Consider the following 22,570-nt stretch of genomic DNA (forward strand, 5'->3'; position numbering starts at 1 on the left):
GAGGCCTGGAAACATGGTTCCTCTTAGAAACCCGGCATGTATATAGACTCATAGGTCAGAAGGGATCAATATGATCATCTAGTCTGACCTCCTGCACAAAGCAGGCCACAGAACCCTAACCATCATTCTATACAACTAATATATCCGAGTTATTGAAGTCTTTCAAATTGTGGTTTGAAGACCTCAAGGTGCAGAGAATCCCCAGCAGTGACACCATGCCCCATGCTCAGAGGAGGCGAAAAACCTCCAGGCTCTGCACTCTGGCCTGGAGGAAATTTCTCCGAGCCCAAATATGGTGATAGCTAAACCTGAGATGTGGGCAGATCACCAGCCAGCACTCAAGGAAAGGAATTCTTTGCGGTAATCCGATCCTCCCTCCCATCCAAATCCATCACAGGATATTAGGCAGACTTCATCTGTGATAATCAAAGCAAATGCCAACAATTAAACTATCTACATAACATTCGACTTCATAAACTTTCAAGCTTAGTCTTCAGCCAGATTGCTTTGCCCGCGACAGTCCCTGAGCACGCTGTTCAAGAATCACTCCTCTCATGTTAGAACCGTCGCAATTTCACGTAACTAACTTCCTAATGTCGCAGTTTCGTCACCCGGATCATTGTCTGTCTGTCTACATTGGTTACTTAGAAATATCCTTGCTTCCTTCCTTCGCCCTACCATGTTACTCCCTCTGATACTCATTTATAATAGAGCAAGCAATCGCCCCCCGCTTCCTCTTTGGCTAGGCTAACAAGCCAGCTCTTGAGTCTCCTTTATAGGCAGGTTTCCATTTCCTCGAACCTAATAGCCCGTCTCGACTGTTCCATTTTGATTCATCCTTCTTCATGGGAGACCCAGAACTGCACCAGTTTCAGGATGAGGTCTACCATGCCATTGTAACAGTGCCTCACCACTCTTTATCTCTACTGGATACTTCACTACTGATGCATTCCGAGACCTGCCATAGCTTTTTTTTCACCAGCCTCCATCTTGCGCTCTCAGTCATCCTGTATCCCAAACTCCAAGGTTCTTCTCTCCTCATGTTGCTTCCATGATGGTGTCCCACTGTATATCAACTTCTTATGTATATTCCCTACGTGCCTGTACCTTAGCACTTTTTCACTATTAATTCCATCCTATACTATTATTCCATTTAGACAGGTTCCATTTCCGGATGATATCCATGTCTCTCTCTGTGTTAGCATCCCCGCGCTTTGTGTACTCGCGCCTTTAATACGAATTCCCGCCTCTTTGTGCACGGTCGTAATAAAGTTAAATAAGATTGTCTAATGATCCTTGAGGAACTCATAGTAACGCGTCCTCAGTTCGACAGTTCACCCTTCAGTACCGTTGGAAGTCTCCCTTCCACAGTTCCTTATCCTTTTACAACATTTCATATTGATCCCCATCTTTTCCCAGTTTACTAATTAATTCCCCGTGGAACGTGTCAAAGCCTTATGAAATTGAGGTAAATTAGATCTCTGCTTTCCTTTGTCTAAATATCTTCACTTCTCGAAGAGGAGTCAGTGTTGGTTTGCACAATTACTTTAGTAAAACCATGTTGTAATTTGTCCAATTACCCATTGACCTAATGTTTAACTACTTTCTCTTCAAATTTTTCAAGACTTACAATACTAATGATGTAACTACAGGCCGTATAGTTACTCGGATCACTTTTTTCCCTTCTTGAGATCGGATATGTTAGCAATTCTCCAGTGTAGAACACCCTGAATTTACCGATCATTAAAATCTTGCTAATAGGCTTGTAATTTCATGTGCCAGTTCTTCAATATTCTTGAATGAAGATTGTCTGGGCCTCCGATGTTGTCCCATTAAACTGTCAGTTGGCTTCTACCTCAGATGTGGTAATATCCACTCTCATATCCTCATTCCATTTGTCACCTTCCATCATCCCTAAGCTCCTATTAGCCTTTAAAGACTGGCAAAGTACTTATTTAGATATTGGGCATGCCTAGTTATCCTTAACCTCCATTTCATCCTCCATGTTTAGCGGTCCACTTCTTCTTCTTTGTTTTCTCTTATTTATATGGCTATAGAACCTTTTACTATTGGTTTTAATTCCTTTGCAAGGTCCAACTCTACATGGCTTTTAGCTTCTCACTTTATCCTACCATGTTGACCTCATCAAGGTAGCTTCCCTTGCTAATCCCACCTTTCTTCCACTCCTTGTAGGCTTTCTGCTTTTTCTTAATCACCTCTCTGAGATGCTTGCTCATCCAGCTTGGTCTACAACTCCTGCCTATGTTTTTTTTTCCCCTTTCTTGGGATGTACGCTTCTGATAGTTTCTGATATAGCTCCTCTGCTGTTTTGATGACTTCAAATGAATAAATGTAGCTAATAGTTCAGTGACCCATAGGTTTGGTAGCTCAGAGAGTTTTGTTAAATTCTCTAGCCTGTTTCTGATTACTCAGTATAGCAGTAATAGATGCATTCAGCAGACCTCTAGAACAGAATTCCATATCGCACCCCAGGAGTTTTATGGCTTCAAGTTAAACCTTAAAGTACTTCCAGATTGGATGGTCTTTCAGTTGCCTCTCCACCACCCCAACATGTAATTTCAAATTTTGTATACTCCGCAGGGTATAGAGGTATAATCAAATAATCTTGCAGACTTCTTCACTGGCAACTTTATTCCCCTCACCCTTTAAAAGAACAAGGAAACTACATTTTTAAAAAAACAAACAAGTTAATGTATCAGATTTTACACCCACAGATGCTAATAAATTCAAAGTTATCGTTTGACACCCACCATAACTTCGTCACAGTGAGCACACACCTATATGACATATAATACAGAGGGTATGGAACAGCAGGCATTGCAGTGCAAATTGCATATGAGCAATGTGTCCCAGTAACTTTTGAATTCTTCACTTCTGTTGTATAAAATCTCAACCTCACTACTGAGAGTGAACTGAGGGTTTTTTTTTCATATTTAATTAGACTGCATGTTATTTTGGAGAGAGGACATGTTTGCATGTAACACCTCTGCCAAGATTCCAAAGTGGTGACATAACAGTTACTCAAGATAGAAGTCTTACGAGAGACTGATTTGGTCTGAATGTTAGTCTGTGGTGGGGGAACCCCCAGAATAACAATTTTTAGCATGCTTTTTGAAGTTTTGGATTTTTTTAAATTCTTAAATGGTTCTGAGCTGCTTCAGCAAAGTAGTAGTAAGAGGAAAAAGTGAAAGAATTCCCCTTTCAGTCCCAAGGTTACCTTACAAGCAATTTGGTTAGATCACATGATGTGACAGTGTGGTTCTATCACAAATTAAAGTTTACTAAACAAATCTGTGTTCTATATCCTAATTTTTTGTACCATCTGCCAAGATCCATGAACAGATGCTTTGTGGGCCCTCATTAATTTGCACTAATGACTGGGAGACCTGTTGCAAATTATTGAATTTTGTGAATTAGTCAATATGGCAGGAGAACAAACACACACAAAAAAACCCCTTTGGATAGTGCATCCCAACGTTCACTTTATACTTCAGTATTCAATATGATAGTATTTCAGCATATACTAGTATATGTCCTTGGGTACTCTTTATACCAAAAAAAAAAAAGCAAAATCTTATTTGACTAAGATTTAGCTACAGCCCTCTGTTATTAAATCCTTCTTAGGAGAGAGGACTTTTGGTGAGAATCGTTAGGCTCATAGATTAGCAATGGGAAAAGTAATGAGTTCTTACAGTGTCTTTTTAAAATTGAATTTAGTGCAGGGAGAAGCTGTGTTATTGAACAGGAAACCTTCCAACTATCCGCCAAACAGCAAAAGCCTGGGCAGTACCAGTACAAGCCTCTCCAGCACCCTGAGCCTGAGGAACTGTGCTGGGGGGGGGCCGGGGGGAAATAGCCCCCATGCTCATTCAGTGGGTAGACAAGCATAAAAATTCACCTCAGTTGCCTAACACAACCTGTACTGTTTACACGAGGGCTTCAAAATGTGTTAACCCATGTTAGCGAACATGTTTTAAATATACACCTTTTACCCTAGCCCACATAAAGCCATAGGCCACTGAAGAGGCATTGGATGGCAATAATTCCTATCACCACCAAACCAGGCTAGTTTTGGACCTGGGACCTAGAGCTGAAAGGCTCCTTACACCACTATGGTACCAGTCACTGGGGAGAAACTGTTACTGAACCATTAATAGACCATCTGTGGAAGCTCTAAACTGTTATAGGGAATGATCAAATGTACTGAGAAGCAAGAAGCTTTAGTTTTTGTACTCAGTGTAGAGAAAAATGACCTGATTTAAACGCTTTTGTTTGCGATTAAAACCCTCCCCAAATGGAGGCGAAACTGTGTTCAAATGCAAGAGGCTGTGCATTTATTTGCATTGTGGAGGGGATTTTTACACAGATAGCACTGGACTTTTGAAGGACAGATGATTTTGCTTTTTGATTGCAAATGATTGTACACACACATTGTCATTAGTGATGTGTTTGAGTCACAAAATTCAGAACTGGAATGTGATTTCAATCTGAACTTGCCCAAATTTGGAAGTTTGTTTGGATCGTGTGTGTTGGTTCAGTTCATTGATGGTTGAGGTCCATGTCATACAGTTTGGAAGGTTTGGATCCAGTGTTCCACCTCAGACCCATTTCTAACTTTCATATTCAGATGATTAACTTCCCTCTCTAATATCCTTTGGCGTCAGAAGATTTGTATTTACTGTTAGAAGATCATCTTGATTTTTAGCCTTCAGCACAGAAGAATGAAGAAAGACCAGTAGAAGGTTTCTGCTGCGTGTTCACATTGCAAAATAAATAAATAAAAACACGGTGATGGAGAGAGTGGGAGGAAGTGGTGAAAAATTGTCTCTCACTCAACTCATAAATATTCCTCCCAAGTTATTTAACATATCATTATGTGCTTGACAGTTTTCAGTCCCAGACTGCTGTGCACTGCAGTGCAGAAGTGGCACATAAAACTTGAGAGGGGAAAGAACTAAGTTAGCCTCCCTTCTGATCTCTGAACTAGGAGAGTCTTTACAGTCTGAAAGAAAAAGGTATATTGAGGTGGATGTGAACTTCAGAGTTTTCTTGAGAGTTCCACTCTGGCACTTTAGTGTTTATTTCTGTTACTAACTTCTTTGGAGAAAAAAGCACTGGAAAGAGAGAGAGAGAGAAAGTCAAACAAAAAAAGAGGAATTCTGCAACAGAAAGTCTTTTCTTACAGCACCAGTTAAGTCAATAACTGGAAACAAAAAGTTTCCTACAATCTGATTATGATGCTGTCATATTCTAGCCCTATGGAGCCAGATAAGTACATAGCTAGCTAGTCTGAGAAATCCCCAGATGTCACAGTTTCATCACCAGTGCAGAAACTGAAAGACTACTACTGACTACAAACGACTTTGGATCAGGTCCTTAAGCATTTCCAGACTTATTTGCAAGATCCAGTTCTTACTCCCAGAAAACTCAATGACAAAATTATCATTGATATCAGTGGGAAGGTTTAGGCCCATATATTTTTACAAAAGACTCAGTTAGAGATAAGACTAAGGATCTCTTTCCCAGCATGGATTCAAAGAAAATGTACCCAAAGACACACACACACAAAATTTCTCATTATAAAATGCATCTTCCCAAGAAATCACGAAGGCACAAGAAAGGCAAAGAATTCCTAAAAGCACAAGTTCTCCAACAGAAAATCAACTTTAGTTACTTTCATTTTGCCTCAGAGAAATCAGCAGGGAGCTCAAGAGTGATCAGGGAGAGATCTCACACAGCTTAGTGCAACTAGCTAAAAACAATACATGATACAATATACGAGACGTGAGCTTTTCTTTCAAATATATTTCTGCTCTGATTGGTGGCTTTGTAAAAATGGCACACTGGGGCTCCAGAGCTGTGTCTCAGCAATATACATATTGAATGTACAGAGTTGAAAAGAAAAATTATGGGTGTTTCTAACTGATAACCCTACAAACCCAAGCTGGGGTATGAAAGTCAAGCTGGGTTCTTTCCTGTGCATAAGGCTTGGTAATAAAGACTCTGCAGGATGCTGCAGCAAGCTGCCCTCTGTACTCCTTGGGGAATCCTATTGCCTTTTGGGGTTTCCACAGGTAATTGTGGCATAAATTGTTTAAATGTGAATGCATTTAAACAATGTGGTTGTATGGGTGGCTTCGCTATTGTACTTAGTATATCCCATTGTACACACACCAGAATCACTGACCTCCAGATCTGTGTTGGGCTGACAGTAGTAAAACTTACTCTCCCCACTATGTATATGTGCCAAGGGGAGGTATGCCAATATACACCACTGACCACCTGGCCCATATAATTCTGAATCCACATAGAAAGTAGATTTAATTTGGGAGAAGGTGCCATTAGGGATGGTCACAATATGCTGAGCAAAATGTTTTCTCATTGGAAAATGGAGGTTAGTTGAAATTGAAATTTGCCATGGGAAAAGAGCAATAGCAGGAAAATTGAACCAAAACATTTTGTTTTGCGTCAACATTAATCTGAATGTCTGCCTGAGCTACCATGGTGATTTATGGGAGTTGTAGTTCCTCAGCCCCTAATTCCTCTATGCTCCCTTGCTATACTACATCTCTTATGTTGCACTCCAGTCTCTCCCTGCGCCTGAGCTACTGGGAGAGATGGTCTCTGTAGCAGAGCTGCAGACTAAGATACAGAACTACAGCTCCCATGAGGCACTGTGGTGGCTCAGGCGGACGCAGAGAATAATGTCATTCTCAATGGAAATGTTTCAGAAATTGTCATTCTGTGAAATGTTTCTATATTTTGACTTTTCATCCCAAACTGGGACAAAAGCAAATATCAAAATATGGGAATTTCCCATGGGATGCCATTTTCCGATCAGCTCCAAGTGCTCTTTTTACATCATCCTTGTACAGAGCAGAAATCCACTTTTGACTTTGCTGAAAGTTCATATATTTCAATTTTTTCTCAGGTGCATCTACTTTAAGGGCCATATCCTCCGTGGTGTTATAATGCAACCACAATAATTTATACTAGCTGAGGAGCTGGTCCTAAAATTCTTACCAAATGCTATAGCCATAATGGAAATAATAATTGCCTTCCTTTGGGACTGGTGACTAGCAAAATGTATCAGTAGTGAACATATCTTCTTAGTTGTTTACAAAGAGACCCCAGTTCCTGTCAGAAAGCAGCCAACTTGCCTCTCTCTGTGGATGTCATCAGCACATATATGCACCAGCAGTTGCACTGTTTCCAAAAGTGAAAGGCACCTAGCCCGTTCCCTGATAGACCCTGACATTTGCGTAATGTGAATGTAGATACAAAATATCATTTACAATGTACCTTTAAAGAAACTCCAGTAGCCTCCTATTAATTATGTGTACTACATTGCAGTAGCATCCTATTGCACCTAAGCAAACACCTCTGTGAGACTACTCTACCTGAATGCTAATGCTTGGATATTTGCACTAAACCTCAGCCTTGGTGGTGACAGTTTCCATGGTGCTGTCATATGCTCTCTCTCTCTCTCTCTCTCTGTCAACACATTCACATATCAGCATTTCCCACCCGCCTTGCTCCCCATAATGTGCTGCTCACTCACCCAGAAAGTTCATCTATTGTAATGATGATTTAAGGGGGGAATGGGATGGGGGGGAGGGGCAAAGGTAGCAGAAAGGGTGAAAAAGTGAGCTGTGTGTTGGAACAGGAGTGGGAATTTGCAGTTCGGTTATGTAACACAATAAGGAATTAAAATTAGTCCCTTTAAGGGATGTTCAGGAAATATGCTGTGTTCATCACCCAGGCTGCATTTCCCTTCTCAGCATAGTATGATACGCTGAAGTGGAGTCAGAAGAAATTTGGGCAGAGATCTTGATATCTCCTTTTTTTAAGCACTAGAAACCAAGGTGTAACTGCATGGAGGGAAATGGGATAGTGGCTCCTTAAAACAGTGCATGTGTTTCTTAGTCCTCCTGCACTACCCATCTCCCCACCACAAGCCAACTCCTGATTAAATGGTGCATCAGATGGTAAGATGCAAACTTGTTCTTTTGACTTTAGTCCTGCTGGCTGCTTGACTAATTTGGTGTGTCTTTTTAATTGCCTTCCATTTCTTTCTTCTCTACAGGACAGCTTTCCTGCTCGCTTTGGAGGAGTCCATTTTGTCAACCAGCCCTGGTACATCCATGCCCTGTACACGCTAATCAAACCATTTCTCAAAGACAAGACAAGGAAAAGGGTAATTAGAGGGGGAGAAAACCTGTGACACTTCAGAGCCGAGTTGGCTTGAATAGCTCCCTCCTTTCTTTGCTTTATTTTTTTCCTCTGTGTTTTTTTGAGTGGGCCTGTGAGAACTGCAGCTATGACTGAAGCCTCAGCTGAAGTTTGCAATTAGCCTAGATTCAATCAATAATTCAGCAGAAATAGGTTATTTTCAGAATCAAAGTCAGGGACCACAGAATGTACAAAGAACAGGTGCTATCCTATCATACAATAGACAAGGCATGCCTATGGCCAGAGTAAGTTTTGACTGAGCTGTGATAGTGGAGGTACAGGCACAGTCTCCCACTGAAGCCATCCATATGAAGAAGCTCCCATAGAGCTCGATCTCTGCCCAGTGAGGTACTATCAACTCCAACGAACTTGCCAGTTTTGCTTCTTCAGCAGGTTGCCTTTCTTAACTCCCACTGGTGTCCACAAAAACTTCCACTTCTCTATATCAGCTCACACAGCAGGAGAAGAAGCAGGTCTTCACTGCAGAGATGTACCTGGATTATTGGACCTTACTGTCCTTGTCCATTTTTATCCTGAAGTCCATAGTTACTAAAATGGATCTCAGAAAAGCACCAAAATCTGGCCTGGGCTCCATCTGAGAAGTATTGAACAGGCTGAGGAGTCCTTCAGTGTGAAAACATGTCTGGATTAAAGAGCGGAAGGATAACTGGAGCTGGGCAGAGTGTTCAGATAAAACCCTAAATTACTAGAAGCTTTGTGTAGTTCAGTGTTTTGTTACAAATTCAGAAACTGAAGATAAATTCAAAGAAAATTGCTCAGGAACATGGCCTTGAGTCAGTTTATAAATGTGTTGAAATAGCACAAAATAGCAATTTCTGCAATTTTGATGAAAAGTCAGTTAAAATGCCATGTTTTGTTTGAACCCAAAACAACTCACTGGACAGGAGAGAATGTGGATCCAAACTGAGGGAAAAATTTTGCACATGACCCCTTGCATACCAAAACTACTGAGTATTTCCAGAGCTCTGAAAATAAATAGGTCTAGATTTTGGTGTCTATCTGAAATAGACAGTGATTCTGTCACTGAGCTGGGCTCCAGGTGTAGTTGCTACTGTACCAGTTCCAGCTCATTGCCTTTATGTTAAAAGGTTCTCATGACCTTGTTCTAGTTTATCTCTCTGATTTTGTCTCCTCGTGCTCCCTATGCTCCCTACAGACCTCTCACCTTTCAGATCCCTTTATTATCTTCTCTCACTCTCTTCTTCATGCTCTCTCTCTGTGGCATCCAATAACAGAACCATATTCCTCTTCTTCAGAGCCTTCTTTAGAACACACTTCTTCCAGGAATCTCTCCTCCCTTCCCTCAGAAATAATTCCACAACCCACTCTTTCCCTGCTTTTATATGATGTGTATGTTATGGTAATGACAAGGAACATCTCTAGTACCATATTTTCAGCGTTGACTTCAATGGGAGCAGAATAAAGCTAATGTTGAGTGCTTTTGAAAAGACCCACCCATAAATTGCAGAGCAAATTCACTGCTTTAAATTATAATGCTTTATGAAATAAGGAACTGACTGTGCTTTTGTTTTGTTTTGTTTCAGATCTTTCTCCATGGCAACAATCTGAACAGCCTTCACCAGCTAATACACCCGGAATGCCTGCCCTCTGAATTTGGAGGTACGCTTCCTCCTTATGACATGGGAACTTGGGCCCGGACATTACTTGGTCCTGACTACAGTGATGAAAATGAATACACTCACACTTCCTACAACGCGATGCATGTGAAGCACTCATCCTCCAACCTAGAGAGAGGGTGCTCACCGAAACACATGACAAGGTGAGAACTGGCCACGAGTGCAAATTCTGTCCTGTTGTTTTACATTATAGGTTATGTATTTAGTCATCACCAGTCTAATGGTTGGACTAACCCAATTTAATAAGAGGCAGGAGCTTATTTTGCTGAAGCTGAAAATAAGGGGCACTTTAGCCTGAAGAGTGATCACTATGTGGCAGTGAAAGGCCAGTGTCTTGGCAGTACCATAATTACTTCTCTGATTACGAATGATTGTGAACAAAAACAAGTTGAAATTAATGAGACCCTTTACACTGTATTCAATGAAAAAAGTCACAGTGGAATGCCATTTCCACGGCATAATATACAGGAATATTTCTGTTCTGTTTTACATTCACAGCTGTTGCTTTGGTACATTCTGACCACACTTGTCAATGATAGATTTTAGCTCCCTGTAATGTACTTCTGGTAGCTGGTGTATAACAAGCACCATAGCCCTCTAAAAATGAATAGTCTCCTTTAGGTGCCTATCCAGTCACTACCCATTATCTGTTCAGCTAGTAAAGCTGGTCTCTTAAGCGTACAGGAAGACCTTTACTTTTAGATCTGATGATTGTGTTTAGTGCTTCCAAAGCTTAAAATGGTCATTTTTAAATCCACAAAGCTCACTAATTTGCACTAATTGACTGGAGGGGGAACCAATACAGAATAGTGAGGTTTGTGGATTTCTGAGTGGCATTGTAGGGCCTGTGCTGAATGATACCACACTCTGAAGTCTGGTCTATACTACACAGACCTATACTGTTGTATCTACAGTAGAATCTCAGAGTTACAAACAGCTCAGGAATGGAGCTTGTTCGTAACTCTGAAATGTTCCTAACTCGGAACAAAACGTTGTGGTTGTCATCAGTGTTTTTCTAGGAGTAAATGATTTCTTGATCTTAAATCTCTCTTTTTCATACAAGTGATATTTCCCCCCTATTAAAATAATTTAATCACTCTTTTTCTCCTCTCAGTAAAGCTCTGCTTCTCCACAGGCATCATAAAATCTTGTCTCTTTTAACTCAAGACATTATTTTGTTTAGATTTTATCAGATGACCAGCACCTGTTGCACGCTTAGAGAGTGGCTTAAAAAAATATCTGACACTTTTAGTCATTATACTATTTTCAAAGGAACAAAAGAAAAGATGATCCTAACAGAATCGTAGATTTGAAGGCTGAAAGGAACGATTATGATTTCTTTTAGTCCAGTCTCCTGTGTAAAACACGCTACGAGGTTTCACCCAGGAATGCATTCAGCCCAATAATCTGCAGTTCAACTAAAATATATCATCTATAAAGACACTAGTTGGTTATATGGCCAATGAAAATGCAAAGTGATATAAACATATGCTAACTATTATTATTACAGCAAGAGAGTCTTGTGGTACCTTATAGACTAACAGATGTTTTGGAGCATGAGCTTTCATGGGTGAATTCCCACTTCGTCAGATGCATGTAGTGGACATTTCCAGGTTATTATTATTACAGGACCCTTCCGCCATTGAAAATACTCACTTAAAATATGGGAGGGGCATGTAAATGCATGCACTTCCATGTACACAATAGTGAGGGTATTTTAATCAGAGCCCCTTCACCCTCTCTTTTTTTTCAATGTATATAGTTGTAGTGCCTCATATTTTGATCATAGATAAAGGCAGTAATGAACTGTAGTTCAAACTGCAGCAACTTGAAACAGATGTGATAATGACAGCACGTGAGCAATATGTAAAGGCTGCTAGTAACTGAACTCTTCTGTAAGAGAATAGAGAATACAGTCTACAGCTGGCGGCGGTGGGAGGGAATTTTGAGCCAATCTGAGCACAATATTTGAGCCAACCTGAGCACACCCCTCCCACTTCAAGTACTGTATGTGAAACATTGTGCCTACTCCATTCCCTCAGAGGACTTTAATACCATTTACATTGAGAAAACAAGGCAAGAACTACAGATCAGAAAGAAACTACCAAGAGATGGAATCAGAGACCAACTAACCAAAATATGGTCTTACTTCATTTCATGAAGTTAATACAAAGCTGACAGAAAAACAGAACCTTTGAGAGATTAGTAAAATAGACCTTGCATTCTCTCCTGAAAAACATACTGCGCATATCAAATTACATAACACCAGAGACAAGAAAATACCTGAGAAAGTCTCAGATGATGACAAATGGTACAGATACAATGAAGAAAAAACAGGTACATGAGCTGCTTCAGATATGCAGAACTGAGCCGAGTTTTGGAATACTAATTAGCAATGAGACCACAACAGTACCTCCCTCCCCCATCCTCAGCAGTTTTTTTTCCCAGTACCATGAAACTGCACAAGATCTGTTCTTGTAAACAATTTCATGTTTATTTTAGCAAATAATGCTAGCAAATGCCAGTTTGTATAAATGAGGAAAACATTCTAAAAAACAGCATAGAAAATAGTTCTTGAGCCTAGGAATTAAAATGATTTTGAAAGCAGTTTCATGACCTGGCAAATATTATAGTGTGAACAGGGTCTTAATCAAGCCATCTGGTGTTTCCTTTTGGTCCAACTAAGGACCTGAGCGGAAATCAACCACTCACACTGAGGAAAAAATCATAACAAATGGAAATGATAGCCCCATCTCTGAAATTATCTCATACCATGGAAAAATACCAGAGCCCTAATACTGAATAACAGATGGAAAACACAGCAAAACTGCTGATGACTCCAGATAATGAGGGTAATAGCCAGAACAGTAGCAGCAGCAACAAAATCCATTCAGATTTGATCTGTTTACTAAGATTCAGCTCAATGAAGTTTGAAATAGACAAGGTAATAAAACATGAAAACTAGCATTAATATAGTAATGGCAAGGTCAACTCATTCTTAAAGAGAGGTTATGTTGATTTTAGATTGTTTATATGGTAAGTCATCTCTGTTTGGGGGAACATTCCAGTCTAGGTCCAGCTCCCGTGAAAGTTCTGCCTCCAGTGATGGCAAGCCTGTTTGGTTGAGCAATGTAGCTGTTGTGGGAGATCGTGATTATGGAAGGGGATGTTCTCGCTCACCTAATGAGGGCCAATGCCATTGAGTTTTGAATATCAAGAAATGAGCCCTGAGTTGGACTCTATTCAATAGGTAGCCAGTATGGAGACCAGAGCACCAGACTGAAGTTCTCATGGAGATCTCTGTTGCTTAATAAATGAGCTGCTGCATTTTGTACCAGTCGGAGTTTTTTTCTGGGCATGTAGCTTCATGCTTAGATATAATGGGTTGAACTAATTAAGCCTAGGGGTCATGAATGCTCAGCACACCAGTTACAGATGGCAACGACCACTCATAGCTATTTGGACTTCTCTTAGCAGCGAGCGCAAAAGGATCTCCAAGCTGCAGACTGAGTTAGCAATTGGAGGGATGTTACAGAGGATGGTAATTCTTTGAAGATCTTCCTTTTCCCAAGAGTGTGATCTTAGTCTTGTTTGGTTTCAGCAGCAGTATGTAGTCTGCCCTGACTATCATGTGAATCTCTTTCGTTTCCAATACCTGCCTGTCCATTATAACGCCGTTGCCTATCAACCGCTGGGTCTTGGGTCACTTCTTCCTCTGTGAGCTAGATCCTTGGCAAAGGTGATGGAAGGGGAATCCCTGACTTGTGGTAGGCTGGGACACAATTTGTCAGCTAACTGCTCCTCCTCCACTCTCTCTCTCTTGCCCATGTCAGCACAAGCGCACCCTTTGGAACTTGCCTTCAATCAAGACTCATCTGAAAAGTCAATATCACTTAGAAATAAACTGTTGAGAAATGAAATTTAACAAAACTACCCAACCAAAAAACTGTTATGACAGAGTTTAGGTTGAGGACATGTATCAGTGATTTAAGAGCAAAATATCATAGGCGCAGGAACTAGTGGTTCTCCATTTTATGTGGGGTCCCGGTTGCCGGCCCCATGCCCACCCCCAGCTGTGGCTCCAACCTTGGCTTCCTTATGCTTGTCCAAGTCCCGCTTTTCCCGAAGACACAGCCCTGCTCCTGGCCACAGCTCTGAGGGGTGGAGTGGACAGGGGTAAAGGGGCTTGCTTTCAGCATCCCCACTCTTATAAGTGTTCCAGTGCAATTGCAAAAAACACTGCAAGGATGTTGCAATTATCCCCAAAATCAAACATTATAAACCCAGAAAATTCAGAATTACAGTTACACTTAAAAGAAATCCAGACATGCTAACATGTGGAAATGCACAGTGTAGGCACCAAAACATCCTTAACTCTGCCCTATAGTGACCAAGGACCACATTTTCAAAGGATTTGTGTGCCTAAAGATGTAGTTAGATGCCTACTGGGTTTTTTAAAAGCACTTCAATAGGTTAGCCATTGACAGTTGGGTGCCTAACCCAGTTAAGTGCTTTGAAAATTCCAGTAGGCTCGTCTTCATCTGTAGGTGCCTAAATTCCTTTGATCCTGTGTCCCTGCATGGTTATGATTAAAGCATTTTTAGGGTTTGTGACCCCAGATTAGATCAAACTGATTTTTAAATACACATTAGATTTTTTCATATTTTCCGCTCATGATTTGGTTTCTTAAAGGATCCTTTTCAAGACAAATATAACTCAATCTAATCTTCTATGGTCTCAGAAAATTCCTCCAGTGCTCAAAGAGAAGGAGCTGTACGTTTGGAAAAGATAGATTCTATTTCCCATATCTAACAAAGACAACGAATGCCTGCTTTAATGAAAAAAAACAGTACTTAACTATGAAGCTATGACAAGCTATGACAGTATAATAAACAAAGAAATATGTTTTAGAATATTTTTGAGCCTGAACCTGGGGCTCACTCTGGGCAGAAATGGGCAGGGTTCCTATTTATTCAGACTGGCTCCTGAGGGCTAGGTTGTGGAAGTCAGGTCTTTCACTGTTTTATTAGTTATTAACTCCAGTGTGACCTTACTATCCCCCTTCAGCAGATGCTTCTGGTTTTATGGGGCACATTTGATGCTGGCTCACAGTCAGCACCTAGTTACTGCAGAAGCACTAAAATACCACAACATAAAAATTAGGGCTGTCAATTAATCACAGTTAACTCACGTGATTAACTCAAAAAAATTAATTGCAATTAATCGCAGTTTTAATTGCGCTGTTAAACAATAGAATATCAGTTGAAATTTATTAAATATTTTGGATGTTTTTCTACATTTTCACATATATTGTATTGTGTTGTAATTGAAATCAAAGTGTATATCATTTTTATTACAAATATTTGCACTGTAAAATGATAACCAAAATGATAACCAAAATAAATAGTATTTTTCAATTCACCTCATACAAGTACTGTAGTGCAATCTCTTTGTTGTGAAAGTGCAACTTAAAAATGTAGATTTTTTTTGTTACATAACTGCACTCTATAACAAAACAATGTAAAACTTTAGAGCCTACAAATCCACTCAGGCTTACTTCTTGTTCAGCCAATCGCTAAGGCAAACAAGTTAATTCACATTTACTGCCCTCTTCTTATTTACAATGGCATCAGAAAGTGAGACTAGGCATTTGCACTGCACTTTTGTAGCCAGCATTGCAAGGTATTTACGTGCCAGATATGCTAAACATTCGTATACCCCTTCATGCTTCGGCCACCATTCCAGAGGACATGCTTCCATGTTGATGACGCTCATTAAAAAATAATCTGTTAATTAAGTTTGTGACTGAACTCCTTCGAGGAGAACTGTATGTCTCCTGCTCTGTTTTACCCACATTCTGCCATATATTTCATGTTATAGCAGTCTGGGATGATGACCCAGCACGTTTTTCATTTTAAGAACACTTTCACTGCAAATTTCACAAAATACAAAGAAGGTACCAAAATGAGATTTCTAAAGATAGTGTGATGGGGCAAGGCCAGATGGCTACAGTAAAGTACTGAGAAACAGGTATGTTAGCCCCAGGCTAAACAAATCCCTAGTACCCTGGTAACCAAATGGCAGTTGCTCCAGGTTAATCAAGGCACCTTGAGCCAATTAAGACCTTTCTAGAAGGCAGTAGAGATAGCTACTTTAATTAGAACACCTGCAGCCAATCAAGGCAGGTGGGTTTAAAAAGGGCACCTGGGTTTAAAAAGGAGCTCACTCCAGTCAGGCAGGGAGGAGCCAGAGGAGAAGGAGTGTGTGTGAGGAGCTGGGAGGAAGAAGGCGAGGAGCTGAGAGTGAAAGAGTGTACTGCTGGAGGATTGAGGAGGACAAGCGTTATCAGGCACCAGGAGGAACGTCCTGTGGTGAGGATAAAGAAGGTGTTTGGAGGAGGCCATGGGGAAGTAGCCAGGAGTTGTAGCTGTCATGCAGATGTTACAGAGGCACTAAGACAGCTGTGATCCACAGAGCCCTGGGCTGGAAACCCGGAGTAGAGGCGCGGGCCCGGGTGTCCCCGCAAACCTCGCAACTCCGATCAAACAAGGAGGAGCTGATCCAGACTGTCGGGTTCCACAAGAGGGGGAAGATCACTGAGGTGAACAAATTCGCCAATAAGCGCAGGACCCACCAAGGTAAAGGAAGAACTTTGTCACAATAGCTACAGCACTCGAACCAAGGGTTAAGAATCTGAAGTGCCTTCCAAAATCTGAGAGGGAAGAGGTGTGGAGCATGCTTTCTGAAGTCTTAAAAGAGCATCAGTATGATGCAGAAACTACAGAACCTGAACCATCACAAAAGAAAATCACCTTTCTGCTGGTGGCATCTGACTGAGATAGTGAAAATGAACATGAGTTGGTCCACATTGCTTTGGATTGTTATCAAGCAGAACCAGTCATCAACATGGATGCCTAGAAGGACATATGAATCTTTAGCGCATCTGGCATGTAAATATCTTGCGACACTGGCTACAATGGTGCCATGAGAACACCTGTTCTCATTTTCAGGTGACATTGTAAACATAAAGCAGGTACCATTATCTCCTACAAATTGTAACCAAACTTGTTTGTCTGAGCGATTGGCTAACCAAGAAGTAGGACTGAGTGGACTTGCAGGCTCTAACATTATACAGTGTTTTATTTTTGAATGCAGGTTTTTTTTACTTAATTCTACATTTGTAAGTTCAACTTTCATGATAAAAAGATTGTACTATAGTACTTGTATTAAGTGAATTGAAAAATACTATTTCATTCATCATTTTTACAGTGCAAATATTTGTAATAAAAAATATGAAGTGAGCACTGTACACTTTGTATTCTGTGTTGTAATTTAAATCAACATATTTGAAAATGTAGAAAACGTCCAAAAATATTTAAATAAATGGTATTCTATTATTGTTTAACAGTGTGATTAATCACGATTAATTTTTTTAATCGCTTCACAGCCCTAATAAAAATCAGTAGGAAAATATGCGAAAGCTTCTGATTGCCCATGAACAGCAACCGCCTTGTCCCCCTCACTAACTGGGAGCTGGCTTGTTCCATGCCAACTGGAAGGATGCAAGGAGGGGAACAGTTATTCCATATGAGTATTGAGTCAAAATAGTTCTATTCCTTGCATTATAACTAACATATAAAATACAGGTGGAGGTGGCACTTAGTTTTCACTGTTCATATTTTGGGTTCAAAAATGAGGAAACTACTTACTACTTTGTGGCACCTCCTTCCCCATCAGCGATTCATAATGTGTGAAACAGGCCATAATACCCAAGCAGGCACCTGAAGGCATATGGTAAATGTACAGTAGTCTGTGGTTTTAATCCATGCACAGCACTCAAATACTACAGTGATAGGTGAACTGTAGCCGTGCAGACAAATACAGCTGATGTGTTATAGCAGGACTGGTAGCACTGCCTATTAGTAAGGTGGCCTGACACTTCCCATTATAACATTCTATTTTCCGTTGTATATAACTCTACCAAACTTTAACTGGCAGGGCTGAAATGTTCCAGGCCAGGCTGACTTTTATTGGGAGAGAAATTTTAGCCAAAATTGTTCAGCTGTTTCCAAGAATTAAGCTAGGGGAAAAAAATTGTTTTACTGATGTTAAAATAGTCTTAAGAACTTTTCTTTGAACAGCTCAAATGCCCCCATGCTTTGGAGTAGGGACTTGAAATTTGGCAGGGGTGGGGTGGGATCTTTGTGTCAGCGATGTGCCTTTTGCCATCTCTGCAAAAATCCTCCCAAATTTGGCTAAATTACAAACCCTTTGAAAAATCACAGTTCACACACACTCAGTAAAGAGTTCTTTGATTTTAGCAGCTAAAAGCTCTAAAGATTCCATTCACTGAACCCGCTCAGTCAGTTCTTAGTGTTGGGCCATTCCCAGAGAACAACAAAACATGCTTCAGTCCAGGTCTATAGGAGCAAAGCTGGACTTTTCCTGTAGATGCAGTTTCCAACACTCTGGGCCAGGCTGGGCACTGAAACAGAGATCAAGGAGCCTGTCTCTCCTGTGCTGTCAGTAACCCCCCTGCTTGCACCCAGGCAGCAGGGAGAAGGAAGCCATCTGATTTTAATATCAAAGGACCAAAAGCCAGCCCAGAGGGCAGGAAAGCAGTAGACTGGGACAAGGAGTCTGGCCAAGCTGGGAGCTGGGGAGAGAGAAACTGTGGGAGTTGGAGGGCTGGGACTAGTTGGGCAAGGGGACTGGGAACAGGTAGGGGAAATGGGAAGATAACATGTCATATGAGAAGTTGTGGGGGAGGGGTGTAGAGAGACTGGCTGCACAAGAAGATTGGGCCTAGGAACCACTGTGGGAGGGAATGGGGGCAGGGGAAAGGAGAGATAGATCTTAGAAGGAGCTGGGTGCAGTGTCGGGATGGGGGAGAGAACTGGGACTGGCTGGACAAAGAGATTGGGACAATCAGCCAGGGTGGGGGTGAGAGAGTGAGAACAGGGAGACTGAGATTGTACGAGGAGCCTGGAAGCCAGTGAGGGGGGTGGGAATGACAGATCAGATGAGATCCAGCAGTGGGGATCTGGAACCAGTTGCAAAAGGAGGCTGGGAGTGAGCGTAGGAGGGAGAAAATGAGGAGTGGAGCCTTGGACTAGGTAGGCAAGGAGAATGCAATTAGAACAAGGATCCATGGGTGGGGAAGACACAAGACTCGGACAGGGTCACATTGGAGGGAATGGGACAGAAGAGTCTGTGCTCACTCAAGCACACAGCCCTTCTGCAGCCTGGCAGGGAACCCAAGACGCTTAAGTCTCACCAAATATCTACAAAACCCACTGGTGAAATGTGTCTTCTCCTCCTGTAGTGCCAGTCCACACAGAGTCTGACAACCTACTATTGCTGTCAGGTGCTCCAGTTACTCCTCTGCTGATGTGGCAGAGGTCTGTGTGGAAGATCTAAAGGTTCCAATCCTGCTGGTGAACCATGTGAGTATCATAATGATGTCACATGATGGAATTTCTGGATTCTTTTTTTTTTCAGTTTGCTTTGTTAAAAACTTAGGAAACTATATACACACAAAAACTATGTTAAAAGAACATTATTAAGGTTGCAAAGTCAACCACTCAAAAGTTAGGAAATTTCAGAAATAAGGTTGCCAGTGTAACCTTAATTCAGCCCCTTTGTGCGTTATGATACAGGCTTTAATTACTTCATCACATACTATTTTTTCCAGAGGACCCTGGCCTCCTTCTGGGCACAGGACAAAATTGCTTTGGGGCTGAATTGGGGTGGTGTAGTGAAGGAAACTGTTGTGTATAGGACCCCTGACTCATTTGTTGCAGAAGTTGGAACATGTGTGGTGAATGAGACAGGGGATTGCAGGGAGAGAAAGGACAGACTTATGGTTAAGGCTCTTGAATGGTGCCATGAGGAGCTGAATTCTATCCCTGCCTCTGTCAGAGTTCCTATGTGATGTGAACCAACCTACTTAACTCAAACTTTTCACAGGTGGTCAACAATTGTGTGGTCCTCATTTTCTGGGTGCCTGACTTGAGATCCTGGGGCCTGATTTTCAGAAGTGGTGAGCACTCACAGTGCTGCAAACTGAAGTTTGTGGGAACTGTGGTTTGGACATATGCAGTGCTATATTCTAAGTACTCTGAAAAACCAGGTCCTCGGTGTCTCAAATTGGTCCACAAAATTAGTGGATACCTTTGACCTCATCTCTGGCTGTGTCTCAGTTCCCCATCTGTAAAATGGAGATAATTTCCCCTCCTGCCCCAAAGGGTTGTTGTGAAGATAAATTCATGAATGTTTGTGGAGAGATGAGGAGGGTAAGGTAATATCTTGTATTGGACTACCTTTTGTTGGGGAGAGAGATAAGTTTTCGAGCTACACAGAGCTCTTCTTCAGATCTGGGGACATGAGTATGAGGAAACTGATAATTCTGTCTTCAGATCAGCACATGAGTGCAGTGCAGTAAATAAGGCCTCAGCTCACACATTGAATACTGAGAAAAACTGTTAACTGGATGATGATTAAGTGAGCACCATCCCACTGGCTAGGAACCAAGTCCACCATTAGGGAAAGGTAGGCACTTGCAGCTGTTATCTAGTGGACTGAGTGATAAGCTGGGAGGCTTGGGTTTTATTTTTGATTCTGCCACTTTCTCACTGTATGTCTTGATCACTTAAGTCCTTTGCTTCCATTATACCCCTATCTACAATATGCTCTCCCATCTTTGTGAAGCACTTTAGATCTATGGCTATAAGTTGCCATGTACATGCCAAATAATTATGTGTATCAAAATAGAATTTAGAGGCATCAGGAGCCCATTGGAGCTGTACATTCACAGAGTAAGAAGCAGTCTTTGCCCCAAGGAGCTTACAGTCCAAATAGACAAAGCAATGGGTGAGAGAAAGAAAGTATTGTCAGCTCTAGTTACCAATAGGAAACTGAGGTACAGAGAGATGAAGTGACTTACTCAAAAGAAGTCTTAGTAGTAGTGGTGATTAGTAGTATATTATCTGCACAAAATCCAGGGCCATCTTGATGTTTCCAATCTGCATACCATAGAACAGGGAAAACTTCATCTGGGATCTGAGGTGAGGGCTTATGGGGTCCTTAGCCAATGGAGGGTGTGCGCGCGCATGCATGCGGGTTGCAAGGTGTGAAGATGGCATTTTCTCCACTTGCCTTTCAAGATCTTGCTGTCCACAGGCAATCATTGTAGTGTGTTTGTATTAATAAAGTCGCCACCTTTTATCACTCATAATGTACATGTCTATATCCTGCACCAATCATTTAGGTACTCCCATTGTCCTCTGAAATGGAGGAAAGAGCTGTTCTCCCCACTGGAGAGCTTTAGTTTTGGAGACATGCTGTACAGTGCAACTACCATTTTCTCTCCCACTCCTGACAAGTTACATAGCATGTTGGGGAAAAAAAATGTCCCTCACGCTTTGCCAATAAGAACATTAATGGCTGAGAGTCTAACAGAAACATTTCCCCTGCTTATTATTTTCTACAAATGGAATAAATAACAGGAAGATGAACAGCCCTGAGGTGTTCATGAAATGGGATGAGAATTAGAGGGAACTGAGCAGATGGGAGGCGAGAGGTAAATGAATAGAGTTTCACAATGTGGCCTAATTGATTGGTTACAGCGTGTCTCTCTGAAAGGATTGAAGCCTCTTGCTTCTGAGGAGAAAAAACACAACAACCTTGGCACGACTGTCATGTTTGCCACAGCACATCGGCTTGTTAGAAGCAGGAAGGAAAGATTAAATAAAGGAGGCATAGGACTGGAAAAGATGGCTTTCTAGGTGAGCGTGTCATGAGCATGTTATTGGTACAGAAGTGGGTTTTTGTTGGTTTATAAAGCCTTTCAGAAGTGCGATCCAGCCGTCTTAAATTCCTGGCAGCTGAATCACCACAGTTCTACTTCACTTGTACCCTACCTTGTCTCTGAGATCAGTGGAGTTAGAGCAGTATAAAACTGGATTAAAAGAGTAGTAATCTGGCCCTTGTTGTATAGTTTGCTACTGAATGTAATGTACTCCCATTAAAATGATCACACAATATATAAAGGCATCTGCGCTCTCTCATATAATTATGTATATACCCCTACATAATGCTGTCATTTGAAAATTAAGGCTTATCTACTGGAGAAACAGCAGGGTTTTCTTGGCTTTCCCAACTTCAGAATATCCTCACCAAGGAGTGAATCAACCCACTTGTTTTTATTTACTCTTTCAATAGTAAGAACATATTTGAGCATTACTCAAAGCTTCAGAAATGAGCATGAGGATTCACTCTTCTTTCCACTTTGGATTTGCTCTCCTAAGCAAGGTTAGTTTGGTAGAGAAGTCTAAGGTCCCTGAATAGCTTTTAAGTACATTCAGATATAGCTCTGAATGAGACATACTCCAGGGTTCCAACCCTGCAAAGCCACTCATGCTTAACTGAACACAGGAGAAGAGACTTAGTGAAATCAATTGAACTACTCACATGCATAAAATTTAACAAATGCATAATTGTTTGCAAACTCAGGGCCTTACACAGGAACATTTTACATGTAGTGAATGCTACCCTCTTATAAAGGGTTAAACTCCAGCCCACCTGCCCCCTTCCCCTCCTAACCCCACCCCCTCATAAACCTGAGCACTTTCACTTTCAGATTTACTGAACAGTTTCAT

The 22,570-nt window shown here is 41.3% G+C and overlaps 2 protein-coding genes across 2 annotated transcripts in view; one reads left to right on the plus strand and one right to left on the minus strand.

The window, feature by feature from the left end:
* The window catches only part of ASPH (aspartate beta-hydroxylase), a 522,004-nt gene that overhangs the window by 266,907 nt on the left and 232,527 nt on the right, over positions 1-22,570 (minus strand). The window lies entirely within an intron of this gene.
* Positions 1-22,570, plus strand: part of CLVS1 (clavesin 1) — a 141,313-nt gene that overhangs the window by 107,679 nt on the left and 11,064 nt on the right. The window contains exons 4-5 of the mRNA XM_032768997.2: positions 8,108-8,218; positions 9,819-10,054. Of these exons, the coding sequence (XP_032624888.1) occupies positions 8,108-8,218; positions 9,819-10,054 (347 nt within the window). The remainder of the gene's footprint in view (positions 1-8,107; positions 8,219-9,818; positions 10,055-22,570) is intronic.

This window comes from Chelonoidis abingdonii, chromosome 2 (genome assembly GCF_003597395.2).
Source record: "Chelonoidis abingdonii isolate Lonesome George chromosome 2, CheloAbing_2.0, whole genome shotgun sequence".
NCBI classification, from domain to species: domain Eukaryota; kingdom Metazoa; phylum Chordata; order Testudines; family Testudinidae; genus Chelonoidis; species Chelonoidis abingdonii.